Here is a 15302-nt window from a genome sequence, read left to right on the forward strand (position 1 = left end):
TGTGTGTGTATGTGTGTGCGTGTGTATGTGTGTTGGAGGACGTTCAGGGACCATCTACTTTAAGTTCTGTCTCCAGACAAAGCCATGACCAAGCTTACTCAAGGTTCTTATTCCCAGGTTCAGATGCACGTCAGCTTCCCTAGACGGCTGGATTTTGCTAATATGGAAGTTGATTTACAAGCTGAGTACCCAACTTGTTTTTATAATATTTATGCCTATTTCCTCTACCTCTTTCCTTAGTATAGATAACTGTTTGCCATTGCTTTCTTCATAAAGTCCTCACCTCTGCAGTCAGTTCTTAAGATTTGCTTTAGGAGTTCCAACTTCCAGAAGGCTGGGTCTGGGTGATGGAGTGTTAAGTGGTCAGGCTAATGGACATTCGTCTCACGGTGTCCTGGGGCCACCAAGAGGAGTGGGGTCTCCTCTCCCCACCCCCACCACCTTGCTTTCCAAGTCTCCTCCCTTGCTTTCCTTGGGGACCACAAAAATGGCAGAGCATCGCCAGGGCTCTAAGCTCTGGGAGTTAAGCGAGGTTAGCAAGTAGGGGAAGGAGAAATGTATTCCACATCAGAACTTGAAAGACAGGCCTACTGACAGCAAACTCCTTTTGCCCCTGGTTAATAGGAAGTATACTGTTTAATTCTGTTATGATTAGAATAAATATCCACTTAAGTTAATACATTTTCTAGAAGAAAAATAAAAAAGCACTTAATGGAGGCTACTGAGACTATAAAGGCAGAGGTGGTAAAGAAGTGGGTAGAAAGTCTGGCATGCAAAAAGCAGTAATGAATATTTCTTTCAATGATGCTATTGGAATAATTATACTGGGCTCATTTATTCCTCAGTAGCTGGTCTAATCTAAATCTCCAAATTCTAGGAGGATTTGTTAAATTTAGACAACCTAAACAATAATATTTAGAGGACAAATTCCACTCTGACACTGAAACCCTTACATAACTAATAAGGGGTACAGATGGCATTCGAGTTTTTTTTTAAGGTGTGTACAAATTATAATTTTGCCACAATTAGAGGTAATTCAGTCACACTTTTAAAAAAATGCTATGAGAATAAATAATTCAGCAGCATTTTTTTTTAAAGTCTGAAAGTATTTTTCTTCTATACATTTCAATAATATATACCAATGTTTGGTTAAAGTCTTCATCTGAGATTTAATGAAAAAAGGAACAAGGGAGTTTTAATTAAGCTTAACTAAATTTTTGAAATTTGTTACATATTTAGGATTTTTTTTCTACCTAAGAAAGACAGATAAAAGAAAGCTGTGAGTTTAGAGAAATGAATGTCGAAGAATATCCAAATGGACATTTTCATTTCTTATTAAGATAAAGAATGAGTATTTTTACTTTATCTCACATACAGCAGAATTTACTTAAGCTTTTGTTATCATATAAGGAAAGTCATCTAAGGATTTTAATATTAACTAGGGTGAAACGTGTATAGACTTTATTCTCCGTTTTAAAAATGTGTGGGTTACACATGCTGCATTTATATTTCTTGAACCAGCACATTCGGTCAGAGAACCTTTGTACATTCGGCTGAGTTTTAACCTTTCCAATGCAAATCACTTGTGTCTTTCTAGGAGAAAATTGCAAAGGCATTTTTAGAGGTTTAGGAAAGGCCACTACTCACATCTCTGCAACAGAAAGCTGCTTTCTGATCCACAGCACACAAGAAACTTTGCATTGTGTGCTGCTGGGGAGGGGCGTGCATTATTTAACATTACAGTGGGTTAGGGCCCATGCTGTTAAGGCATCTGCTGGCAGATAATCAAAGGCACCAGGACGTAGATTCACACGAGGCAGAACAGAATCCTAATACTTAAGAAATCAATTTAAAAATCTGGGCGAACAAATGGCTCTCCTTACATAGTCTAATTTTTTAATTAACACACACACACACACACACACACACACACACACACACACCCCGCTAACAATTTAATCATGAGGAATAAAACTTCCATACTATGATCTAAGCCAAAGAAGAACCAATAACAATTCTTTAAATGCCTCATTCTAAATCTAGATCTGTTTCATAAAGTATAACAGTAAAACCCATCTTTTCTTAGATAGAAATATCATCTTATCTTTTGGTTCAGAAATCCATCTAATTTGTAGTTTAAAATAAATAGCTTTCCTACTTGCTCTCCTATCCCCCCCCCCCCCCCAAATAAGGAATAATGACAGGGTGGGGCATACTCATAGAAACAATTCTTGGATACAAAGATAATGCCCACTGTTTCAGGAAGCAAACCTAGATTTTTTTTTTTTCTTTTTCTGTAATGCTACCATTGAACTCCACCCAGATCTGAGTCTACCACAAAGGCAGGGGAAAATGTCAGAAAAAACCCCCAAATCATCTCCTGCATATTGTCTGGTGATCAATGGCATTTGGAACCCAGAGGGTCAAGTCATGCATTATGAATGAATGGGTTTCCAATGGTAACTGGGAACCGTGGCTCGCACCCCAGGGTTCTCGAATAGAGGACTGGGTGGGGGAAGGGTCGAATGCACATTCTACTCCACCCTGGGGTACCGAGGAAGGAATCCTGCAAATTGAATACTGCATCCCCATCTTTGTACTCAACAGATGCAGGAGGAAAAAAATCTTCCGTTGAAAATAAGCCGAGATATACGTTAAAATAAAGACTAGTAAAAATAAAGAGCTGGTTATATCACATTAGGAGCCTGATATAATCTTGCATGCTTTTCTTCCTATTCTTGTGAATTTGGTGCCTTTGTTTAAGCAAAGAACGGATTCTCCCTCTATCTCATAGTTACAAAGCATGCAGCATTACCAAGAGAGAAAAGGTGGGGCGGGGGCAGGACAGAGAGCGCAGGAGAAATCAGTTATCCACCTGGCAGAATACTAAGCAATCCGAACGTTTAGGACCTACTCATTTCTGCAAACTAACCAACGAGGCAAAGCATGAAACCCTCCCAGGCTGCAGGCAGCTCCGCGGGAACCCAAAGCACAATGCACATGTCTGCTAACACCGCAAGTTTGGAAGCACCATGCAAAGAGACCGGTTAAAATTCCCTACCATGCAGTGCAGCCATCCTCAGAAGCCCAGCATATCTTCTGCTCTATGGAGGGATGTGCCAGCTCATGAACAGAACAGAGGAAGAGAAAAATGGAGGAAAGGAGGGGAGCCTCAGCAAAGTCCGCAGGAATGTTGCTGGGTCCTTAACAAGTGGAAGACCCCTTTCGGCATCCAAACCAATCAATCTTTATCTTACAGGACATCTTTTTCCCACTCAGCGTCTGTTGAAAAGACTGCAGCAAACCAAGCAAGGGATTGTGGGATAGGGATGCAGCAGCGAGCTGCAATGAGATTCGTGGGTGGCTCGCTCGCCCCTCTGAGTCAGCAGTCAGCTGTTTCCAGGCTCCGGCTGGGCCGCTCAGGTCCGTCACCACAATGTGAGTGTGTGATCCACCCAGGCACGGGCAACCCGTGCGCAGGGCTCCCGGAGTACCAGCCCGGCCAGGCACCGCTATGGACACAAACGGGCCAGAGGGCGTGCTGATCAGCAAAAGGGGGACGCCGCGAGCATGGCTTCTACAAAGAACACTAGACATACGGAAGGTTCAAATTTAGAGGGTGTGCTTGGGGAGGGGTCAGCATTAGATAATAAACCTCCTTTTGGGGGAAAAATGATCTCTTAGACTTTTCCAGTAGCTTGAAACACAAATGTAAATGTTTAAAATGCAGAACAGCTCAGTTCAACAAGCCTCTACTACCTTTTTCCAACTCTCGGTATTTGCCCAGGAAATAAAATACAGTTCCCCAAAGTCAAACAATGCAAATGACATTTCTCTGCTTTCTGTGGTTCTAGTCGTTGAGAGAAACATCAGACAGTACATTTAAATACATGCTTCAGGGGATGAACAGAGCTCACTGCTTTTCTGATGATGCAAAAGTTTTTAGTTAAAGGTTGAAAAACTTAACAGTCTTTATATTTACACATAACTTGATTTCCTACCAAGTCATTAAACTTATTTTTAAAGTGTTTACTAACTTAAAAATGATCAGCATGTAATCCTATAAAAACGATTAGATCCTCACATTACAAATAATACTTGAATTAAAAAACTGCACGTGTCAGGATGGAATTCACAATTATTCCATTTCCTATAGCAATGAAGGCAGTTCCGGAATCATATTGCATTCTATTCCTTGTAGTAACTAGTTTAAAAGTGGACACTGATCATTTTCATTTAAAGAATAAGACTGAATTTGCATATTTGACAATATAAATATCCATCATATTCTTTCCTTGCAGTCAGGCACTGTGCTGAGCCCTGTGATGGGACAGCCAGCCCCGCAGAGCAGTGATTACCTTTGGTGGCGGGAAGGGGCGGGGGTCGCAGAGAGTCCAGTGAAATTGGCAGAAGCGGGAAAATGCACAGACATGCAGATACTAGCATGCTATTCCAGGTGGTGCACAGTTCTCAGGAGATGTAATTCACATATTATACAATTCCCCCCTTAAAAGTGTGCTATTCAATGGCTTTTAGTATATTCACAGATGTGGGCAACCATCACTACAACCAATTTTAGAACATTTTTATGACTTGCAAAAGAAATCCTGTGCCCTTTAACTACCACCCCCTACATTGCCATGTGGGGGTCTTAGGTGTCTGGCTTTTTTTTTTCCCACTTAGCATAATGTTTTCAAGGTTCATCCGTGTTGTTGCATGTATCAGTATTTCATTCCTTTTTATGGTTGGAAAATATCCCATGTATGGATATAGCACATTTTATTATCTATCTGCCAGTTGATGGACATTGGATTGTTTCCCCTTTTTGGCTATTATGAATAATGTTGATATACATATCCATATTCAGGAATTTGTGTGGACACATGTTCTGTTTTATTTTATAATTTAATTAGAACCGATACCTGAAACGATAGGCAGGCTACCCCCACTTAATTTTACAATGGCCTCTTCCTAAGACAGACCATCACAAAGGTGCCTGCCTTGCTATGATGGGAGTCCCCTCTTCTTCTCATTGGTGCTGCTGAGCCCATCTGGTACCAAATTCACCTAAACCCGTCCCCAAGCACATCCTCTCTCCTTACCTCTCCCCTCTTCCCCACTCAAGCCAAACTCTGGGGCATACAACTGGCATGAGGCTCTGTGCTCAGAAGATGGTGGAGAAGTGGGAGAGATCCTCTGTCTGTTGCTGGGTTTGTAGTCAGAGAAGGTTCACCTACTCATTCAATCATTCATTCCAATAAATACTTATTGAAGATCCAGTGTGTGCCAGGCGCTGAATGGGCACTGAGGATACAGAGAAAATGTAACAGTTTCTTAGCGCTCAGAAAGGTCACAGCCTAGTGTGGGAGGTGGATGAGTAATTGGGCAAATGCAACTCAGAGTGGTAAGTGCTTTGAGTGCCAGAGGAAGTGGATGCTGTGGAGCCCAGAGGGACATGCCGGGCGAGGAAAAGCGGGGTGCGTTTCAGGCATGGAGTACAGCATAGGCAAAGGCCTGGAGGAAGAGAAGGCTCCCAGGAACTGAAAGTGGTAGTGCAGTGTGGCTGGAGCCAGGGCTATGGTAGAGCAAATGGAGGTCCTATATGTTCTGATCTTTTCCTGGAATTGGGAATAGTTCTTCCTGGGAAACAGCGTTACACGGGATAGTTGGGTCCTACATACCCTCATCATGATGGCTTAACTACTGTCTGAGCAGGTGGGGTTGGAGGGCTCAACCAGAACCCTAACACACATAACACTGTTTATTAAAGGAAAGTATAGCCTTATTTTTAGCATGTCTTGGCAAACGAACCCTTTATAAATTGGGCCTGAGTTACCACAGGATGCGTTACAGGTCACCGCATCTTCCCCTTGACACTCCCTGGCAACAGGCGGTGGTGGCAGTGGCTGTTGGTATGTAACAGCGCAGTTTCTGAGTTGGACTTTGCTGGTTTTGAGACCTCACGCAGCAGCCAGAGTGTGGGGCCACAAGAGCAGAGCAGAGCCTGAGATGCTTGGGATTGGGCCTGCTGCAGACCTATGCACATCTTGGAGCTGTCTTGCCCTCCCCACTGTTTCCCTCAAGTTGAACAGACATTAAAGAATTAACTGTCATAGGCCAGGTTGACTGTTACGTGCACAGCCATTGGGAGGCATACAGACAGTGCATATGCTTAAGAACAGGACATGTGCTAACTAAACTGGGCTTGGCAGGATCTGGGAGACAGAGATCTTAAATGTATTGGCCACCTGTTATGAGCCAAAGCCATTTACATAGAGTCTGTAGCTCCTGATCAAGGAAATTGCTCCTTGAAAGTAAACTCAAGATGGCACGTAAGACCATTTACCATCTGGCTTGTGCCTTCTTCACTTGTTTCCACTTTCTGTCCTCCCTAGCTGTACTCTAGTTCCTAAGACATGCTACTATGTTTTTCTGGGTTTTGTTTGTTTGGTTGGTTTTTTTGTAGTGGTTCTTACCCAGGCAGTGGCACCAAACCCCCTGATGGAGTGATGGGGCATGCCTTTGGAAATGTGAGGGGGCATTCTGGGCTGTCACAGTGATTACGTATTTGGGGTGTGGGGTGGGGAGGGACTGCTGACATTTAGAGCCTGGGAACAGGGATGCCAAACACCCTCCAGTGCATGGAAGAGTCCATACAAGTACATTTGTCCTCTCAAACTGCGAATAGCAGCCCCTTTGAGAAACACTAATTTCTAGCCTCATGTGCCACGTGTTCTGCCTGGAATGCTCTCATCCTCTCCTGACTCCTTCAGAACTCAGCAAAAACATCACCCATTTTAGGAAGGATTCTCTGACAAATCCTCCAATCCCAGACCTTCCCACTCCAGTCTGGGTTGGTTGCCATTCCTGTGAGCTCTGTAGCATTCCTTGCTGGAAATTATTGACAGCTCTATCTTTTACCTCTAAGTTGCCAGCCCCTATGTAGTACCTGACAGGAGGCACCCAATACACAGATGCAGAATGACAAAAATCCTTCTACAAATGAATGAGTGACATAACATGATGTAAAAGTAAATGTTCATTTCAGAATTGGAAAACAGTTGGATCAAAGAACACTAGGGAGATGTAATTCTTCATATCTGATTGGTGGTTTATAATTTAGACAGCAGCTTCAAATACAAAGCAAAGCAAACTCAGAAACAGACAGAGCAGGCACAATTATTATTTTAGTGGGAATTGAGGTTCAGAAAGGTCACAGGACCAGCCCACAGTGGAGGAGACATTATGGAGTAAAAGCGAATGAGAGTTCCGGTCTTGTGACTGGCACGATGCCTCTTTCAGGGCCACAGTGCCCTGCAAGGATGGGCTAAAGCAGGCCCTGTTATCAGGCAATTCCGCAGTGGAACAAAGCCAGCTGATTAGAGAGGTGGTGTGTTCCAGTGAGAGACAAATGCAATCAACCAGAAGGAGGCAACCTGAAATCAGGGGCCTGGAAACTGCCTAATGCAACCATTATTGAGTTTTTCTTATCTTTTCATAAACCTTTATGAAAATTATTGCTTGATGGTCTCCTGAAAGAGGATGGTAAAGAATAATTACTCCAGCCTTCAGTTCAGGCATGAAGTGAAGAGATATCTCTCTCAATTGCAGAAGAGATGTTGTTATGGATTTCACAGCACTCCTGGGGTGGCCCCTCCAAACCAGGCTCCTTCCAGCCAGTCCAGACTCTTTATAGTCAGTTTGAGTGAGTGGTTTGGCTTGAACCCCAAGAGGTTCCTACTTCTCTATTGTCAGTGACTTTTGGCGGTCCCCCACATTGGGTGGTTAGGGGCCATTCTTTAGTAGTTATGGGGAGGTCCTAGACCAGACAGGGCTATTTGAAAATAATGATGAAGAAGCAGAAAGAATCTTCCCGATAAGTGTTCTTAACCTAGTGGGGTTATATGGCTAGAAATGGATTAACCAGGAAACCAGCTGGCCCAGTTGCAACCAAAGAACTTACACCAGCACTGGCCTGTCCTTGGGATTACCATTTAATGTTCTGCATTTCACAAATAATTATGTGCCAGGTGATGTACTAGGCACTGATGGTACTAAAATAGGAAATGAACAGAATCTCTCAAAATCACAGTATCTTGCCTAAGAGTCACAGTCATGTTGACTGGGTCTCAGGTGTCAGGGTAGCCCTTCCAAGACACGGAGAGTCTTTGCAGTAAAAGTGGTTCAGATCAAGCACCGCTGACTCCCTGCTCAGTATCTTTGTATCCCCTCTACGTTGCCTGTGAGTTTCCTACAGGGTGCTGATAACAAAATCCAGGTGGCGTCTGCTCAACACAGAATACAGCAAGGCCATTGCTTTCCTTGGTCTAGGCTCCATGCTTTCGCTAATGACTTCCGAGTTCACTTTACCTTTCTTGGCATCTTTGTCATGTTGATAACTAAAACTCATGTCTAACAACTCTATCAAAAAGAGAATTCAGAATAGGTCTAGTATAATTTATTCTTATGGAACGCAGAATGCTTTCTTTTCTAGGTGCTTGTAAACCATGCCATTACTATTCCTATATAAAATTATGCCTGGCAGAGTTCCTTAGCCTACAATTTGTGGGCCTGAACTTTGTAAATAAAAAGTGTATTTCTCTATTTCTAGTCTTTAAGAAATTTATTTTCTCCTTAAGATCTCATAAAAATGAGGGTCTGTGACTTGGCAATCATGTGTTCCTTCAAAATCCTGGAATGTGGCGTGCTCTCCCTCCTGGGAGCACGCCTGTGCCTTTCCCTTCCCCTGCTTCTTCCCCTACAAGCGTGCTTCTCCTAAACTCTAAGGGACCCCACGAGACTTGCAACCAGTGGTGCAATGGGCTTGAGCTAGCCCCCTGAACCTGTCTCCAAGGCCCTCTTTTCTCTGACTTCCCAGTGAGCCACAGCAGCCTCACCTATGCTCATTTCTTTCCTGTAGCATTTCTAGAGCCAGAGCAGCCCTGCCAGGCTCTCTCCTGCTGCTTCTTCTATCCTAGGCTCTATTAAAAAGAAAAAGAAAACACACACACACACACACACACACACACACACACACACACACAGAACCCTGGAATGTCACTTGTTGAAGCCAGGGGACTTAAAATTTATACAGAGCAACTGGTTTTTCTATTTTTACCTTCTGTGTTTGTTTCCGAGGGCTTCTGTGACAAAATACCATAGAGTGGGGTGGTTTATAATCCCAGAAATTTATTCTCTCACACTTCTGGTGGCTAGAAATACAAAAATCAAGCTCTTCCTGTTTCTGGTAGCCCCAGGCATTCCTTGGCTTGCAGGTGGGTCTACCTCCATGGTAATGTGGCTGTCTTCTCCCTGTGTGTCTCTACATGGCACACTATTCGCTGTGTCTCTGTTTTTTCTTCTTGTAAGGACACCTGCCATATTGAATTAGGGCCCACCGTTGTGGAGTACTGCCTCACCTCAACTTGATTACATCTGCAAAGACCCTCTCTCCAAATAAGGTCACATTCATAGGTACTGGGACTTGGGGCTTCAACGTATCGTTTTGAGGAACACAGTTCAGCCCACACCACCTCCAGTGGTTGAAAGGTTAACAGGAGGCCTGGGCCGAGGTCGGCCCATCTGAGAATGCTCTTGTTTTCCCACAGCACTGTTCCCTTGAACAGTAGTTAAGATACAGGGAGAATGTCATGTCTGCTTCACTTCCGGTGTGAAGCATTATTGGAGCTGTGAGATGACTGGCAGGAAAAAGGGGTTGTGAGTTCTGAGTGTCAAGGTGACCCCCCTACCCCTTGGCTCTCATCCCCAAGCAGGTGAGGGGCAAAGGAAGCTTCTGGGCGTCCTGAAGAGCTGAAAGTACTGTATCTCCCGCGTTGCATCCGTTGCCAGTACTTACTAACCATACTATTAGAGTGAAACCCGCCTGCGTCTGATTGGCAGCTCCAACCCTGTGCTGCGGGCCTACCCAGGTGTGACTTCCTTCTCATTAGCCTTCACACGCCCTGCCCCAGTAGGAAGATGTCCTGTAGAGAGAAGACTGAAGCAAAACACAAGGCTCCGCCATCTGCTGATACAGCATGCTACCCCTTCCTTATTCTTTGTCTTGCTCTGACAAAAATAAAAGGCAAAAGCAAGTCAACAAACACTCTTGTTTTGTCAGTGTTTGGCCTGGCTAATGGACTCTATCTGCCGAGTATGCTTGGAGGGTAACCCCCCAGTCCTGACTCTGGGCCCCTAATTACATTGATGTCCACACTGAGGAGCACACAGCATCAAGTTTTTCTCTTCAGCAGTTTCACCATCAATTAAATTCAAGGCGGTGCCACGTTACTGCTTGCGCCAGCGGTTTACCGCGTTTAATTAATCAGTGCAGCGGTCCTGACTACCAGGTGGGGAGTTAGAGTCAGGGATTCTATAAAGCAAATTTCCCCTGGTATCTGACCTGGCGGATGCAGAGCACAGATCTGAGCTGAGTGGGGCCTGGCCCTGACGGACAGCGGCTAGGAGCCAGGAGTTGTCTGATAAGAGCACCACTGATAATGTCTCACTAAACGCTGACTTCCTCTCCCTCCATCCCTTCCTCTTTGTCCTGGTAAACTGGATTATTTTAAAACCAACATGTAGCTCAGAGAGAACCTTATAAACATTTATTTATTTTGACCAATTTGTGGGCCAGAATCCCACTTCTAGGATGTTACTCAAAGGTAAAAAATAATCACAGATATGGCCAATCTCAGACAGGCCCTGTTTCCCAGACCAGGTGGTTTCTATGGCAACAGGCTCCTCCCCCGGGAGCCAAGCTCTCCTCTGGCTAAAGAAAAGCAGGCACCTCGACAGAGACATCCAAAGCTCGGCTTATCCAGTATTATGAAAATCTCTTCCCCGCTCTGGGATTTCGGCTCTCCTGCCTTCCGCATCTGAGCTCAGGTGACCACCGTGCTCTGGAGTTAAGGTGGGCCTTTCTCTCCTTAACAAGCCTGAGTTTACTGAGGACTTCTGAGCTCAGGGCTTTAACCCAGAGGGTGATACTAAAGGAATCTGGGCACTTTAGCAGAGAGCTAGAGAGGGGAAGCAGAATTCGCTGCCCCAAATATGCCTTGTTGGGATATTGACTATTTTAAGTTGGTTATTTTTTAGAAACCAATGACTTAGGAAAAACCTTGGACCTTCCCCCTAACTGCCTAAAAGAATTTAGAAGGCTTGATCCCGGAAGGGAGCCATTATCATAGACTAGAGGCCCAGAGCATGAAATTTTTGAATGGGTAGAGGTAGGCGGGGGGAGGGGGTCCCCTCAGCCCAGCCTGTGCCCTCTCCAATCCAGCGAACCCCTCATGGGATGTCCGACTGCCGGGCTTAAACTGGCAGTTGGACATCCCTCTCACAATCCTGGACTGCTGGCTCCTAACTGCCACCTCCCCCCACCCCCGCCACAGCCTGGTCACCCCCAACTGCCCCCCTCTGCTGGCTTGGTCACTCCTAACTCCCCCCCTGCCCCATCGGCCTGGTTGCCCCCAACTGCCCCCCCATCGGCCTGGTTGCCCCAACTGCCCACCCTGCCAGTCTGGTTGCCCCACGCAGCCTGCTTGTTCAGTCGTTTGGTTGTCCCTCACTAACCCCCCTGCCAGCCTGGTCACCCCACGCAGCCTGCTTGTTCAGTTGTTTGGTCGTCCCTCACTAACCCCCCTGCTGGCCTGGTCACCCCACGCAGCCTGCTTGTTCAGTCATTTGGTTATCCCTCACTAACCCCCCTGCCGGCCCGGTCATAGGCAGCCATCTGCAAGGGTGTGACAGTCAATTTGCATATTACCGCTTTATTATATAGGATAACCAGAGTTTTAATCTTTAGTGTGGGGTATACAGGGAGGAACCTACCAAGGCCCTTTTGTTCAAAGTCCTCTCTGTGTCCTATTATTAAAGACAAATCTGGCAAACATTTATTTACCAAACTTTTGCTTTTCCATTGCCATGTGAATTGACTTCCTCCACATTGAAGTCCCAAACCAAAACCACCCCACCCCTTCTCCTGCACCCACCATGGCATACGTAAGCCTTAAGTTCCTGAGGGAGGTGTCCTTGCCCCATAATCTTACGGAGCTCCCATATGTACAGACATCATAAGATTGGTCATTTTATCCATAATCTGCCTCATGTCCATTTGATTATTACACCATCTAGAATAACTTAGAAGGAAAATTATTTTTCCTCCCGGACAATATCCTTGGTATCTGAGGTTAGTGGAACTTGCCATCACCTGCAGGAGGCTGCCTCCCGACACATGTAATCAGAAGAGAATAGTTTCCTAAGCAGCATGTGTGGCACCATGCCACATGGATCACTCATAACCCAGTATCACAACCCTACCGCAAATGTCAGCATGAAGCTGTAATTAAGGCACGGGCTCTGGAGATACATCTGTGTTTGCTCTATGTTCAGGTTGCTCATTGCTTCTGTAAGTACATTTGTAAAATATTACCTCATAAGGCTGTCATGATGACTATTAGTAAATGCATAGTGTGTAAGAGCCTTAGCACCCTGCTGAAACACAGCAAGTCTCAAGTTACTATCATCAGAATCTGTGTGGTGCAGTGACAGAGAGTGTGGGCTCTGGTGCCACGGTGGATTTGAATCCTGGCTCTGCCAAGGATGACTTTGACTAAGTAATTGAACCCCTCTGTGCCTCAGTTTCCTCCTCTGTATAATGGGGGTAATAACTTACTTCATAGGATAATTGTGAGAATTAAATGGTTTACTCTAGGGAGTGGGTGGGTGGGTGGGTGGGGAGGGATAAACTGGGGAATTTATATGCATATATGCATAGTCCAAGGACACAGGCAATAGTGGGTGAAGGCCTGGGAGTGGAAGGGGTGGGGTGTAAGGGGTCAATGCAAGAAAACACAAAAGGGACACATGTAATACTTTCAACAATAAAGATAAAATTTTAAAAAATGGTTTAATCTATGAAGAGAACCTACCACAGTGCCTGACATATAGTAAGTACTCACTACATGTGTAGTAGAGTATTTAGTTGTAGTAGTACTGCCAACACAAGATTTATGAGTTCTTTTAAGAATGACTAATGACTCATTTTGTAATACTAGATCCTGGTTCATGTAGGGATTCAATAAACATTTATCTTTGGGAAGAATGGACCGGTAATACAATACTCCCCATTATTTATTTTCTTATGGCAAATAAAATAAATCAATAAATCAGAATGGACAGAATCATGCGAAATCAGAAGAGATAGATAGATACACTTTTATCATACTCGCCTGGACACAGCCTCCCTCAGCCTTCTCACCACTTGGTGCTGGTGTCTGCCAGCACTTTGACACCAGGTCAGCAAGAGGCTGGAGTGTTACTTTGTTGCTCTTGGTGAGTCCTCTCACCAACTCCTGATGCCAGGCCAGCCCCAGGAAAAAAGGTCTCTGCTCAAGCTCATCTGCTCCTTGTTCTTGTATGAACAAAATTCGGGGTTCTATGGAAAGTACCTCCCTGAGTGATCTGATCATAAATTCCTGCTGGGCAGTCACACCCCAGGCCTAGAGTTCTTTAGTGAGAGCTTTTAAGCCAGCCCTGTCCCTTGTTCTTGTGTGTGTGTGTGTGTGTGTGTGTGTGTGTATTGTTGTTGTTTTGTGGTGCAAATAGGTCCAAATTTTTTAAGCTTTTAATAAGGTTGAGAAACATTTCACATCACTTAGCATAATATGCCTAACTCAAATGAGGTAGTTAAGTAAACATACTACCCATTTTAATTCAGAAGCATGGGTAAACAACATACTCGTAAACAGTAAGAATTGGAATTAACCAAAGGTTTGGGGCCCTCTCTCATTCTAATCAAAGGAAATAAAACTTAAACTTTCTTTTTTAAAAAATTGCATAAATTTATCTTTGTTTTTTACACTTTCGTTTTTAAAATATTTTTATTTTATTTTTAACTATACTTTTATTGATTTTAGAGAGGAAAGGAGAGAAAGAAACATCAATGATAAGAGAGAATCATAGATCAGCTGCCTCCTGCATGCCCCCCACTGGGGATTGAGCCTGCAACCGGGGCATGTGCCCTGACCAAGAACTGATCCATGACCTTCTGGTTCATAGGTCAATGCTCAACCACTGAACCACACAGACCAAGCTACACTTTCTTATTAGATGCAGTACAGTACACCTCTTCCAAGTTGGCATCCTTTTCTTCAATATGATAGTAAAGTGAGTACAATACTTAATTCAAGCGAGGGCTCCACTTCTGCCTGTTTTAGTACAAAACTAGAGGCCCAGTGCACAAATTCATGCATGGGTGGGGTCCCTCGGCCTGGCCAGCGATCGGGGCCGACCAGGGCCGAGGGAGGTTGGCCTGTGGGGGGAGGGGCCGTGGGAGGTTGGCTGTGGGAGTGCACTGACCACCAAGGGGCAGCTCTTGCACTGAGTGTCTTCCCCCTGGTGGTCAGTGCATGTCATAGCGCCCGGTTGACCGGTCGACCGGTCGTCCGGTCGTTCAGTTGCTTAGGCTTATATATATATAGATTATAAGACACTATTTTGTGAGAATTAAAATTACATGACATTTTTATTTTAAGCGGCAAAAACAAAAACAAGCACGTAAACAAACAACAAAAAACTTGAACGTGCCATGTGATGAAAAGTCATCCTTTCCAGGGAAGCAGAAAGTAGAGCCTACCACAAACAAGAGATGCTTAGTTAACGGAGGTTAAATTTAAAAGCACAGTTAAAATAATACAGCTTGACTTCTGAAAATACTAGATTTTATTCATCTCCCTGTGGTAATCAATAACCATACAATGGAGTTACCTATAGTTACCACATCTTTGAAATACCAGCCCTACCCCTGAAGGGTATTAACCCTCAAGAGAGCACATAATCTTATTAACTATCCTGTAATCCATTCCCTCACCTTGATTTCTCCAACCTTTATTACCTTCCCTCCTTAATTTAAAATGCATAAAAGAAGCTGCAAAACTTATTCTTGGGAGCATTTAAGATCTTGTTCCCTGGCATATGTTATCAAATAAACTCTTATAAAAATTCTCTACAGGTTTGGATGTTTCTTGCATGGATGTAAGAGGCCTGGTGCTTCATGTGGTCAATGACCAGTAGAAACGAGTCCTCTTTAGCCAGTGTCTCACCTTTAGAATCAGTGGTTTTTTTGAAAAGGTAAGGAGACATGCTCCAAAGTAAATAAATACTGACTTGCTTAGCTCTCCCCCTCAAGGGCTAGCAATGTGTCCAGGCTGTGTGCCAGGAAGCCACAGTGCCACCAGAGGTGAGGGGCAGGGGCAGGTGAATAGGGCCAGGTAGGCCCCAGCAGAGGGGGTATGCACACC

General features: G+C 44.4%; 1 protein-coding gene across 10 annotated transcripts in view; it reads right to left on the reverse strand.

Annotated features, from left to right (window-relative positions):
• The window catches only part of TRIM2 (tripartite motif containing 2), a 97435-nt gene that overhangs the window by 47638 nt on the left and 34495 nt on the right, over positions 1–15302 (reverse strand). The window contains exon 1 of one of the 10 annotated variants that reach the window (XM_059697805.1): positions 3062–3247. The exons of the other annotated variants lie outside the window; for them this stretch is intronic. Coding sequence (XP_059553788.1) covers positions 3062–3064 — 3 coding nt within the window. The 5' untranslated portion in view covers positions 3065–3247. Of the gene's footprint in view, positions 1–3061; positions 3248–15302 lie in introns of those variants that run through there. 10 annotated transcript variants of the gene reach the window in all.

Source organism: Myotis daubentonii, chromosome 5, assembly GCF_963259705.1.
Source record: "Myotis daubentonii chromosome 5, mMyoDau2.1, whole genome shotgun sequence".
Lineage (NCBI taxonomy): Eukaryota > Metazoa > Chordata > Mammalia > Chiroptera > Vespertilionidae > Myotis > Myotis daubentonii.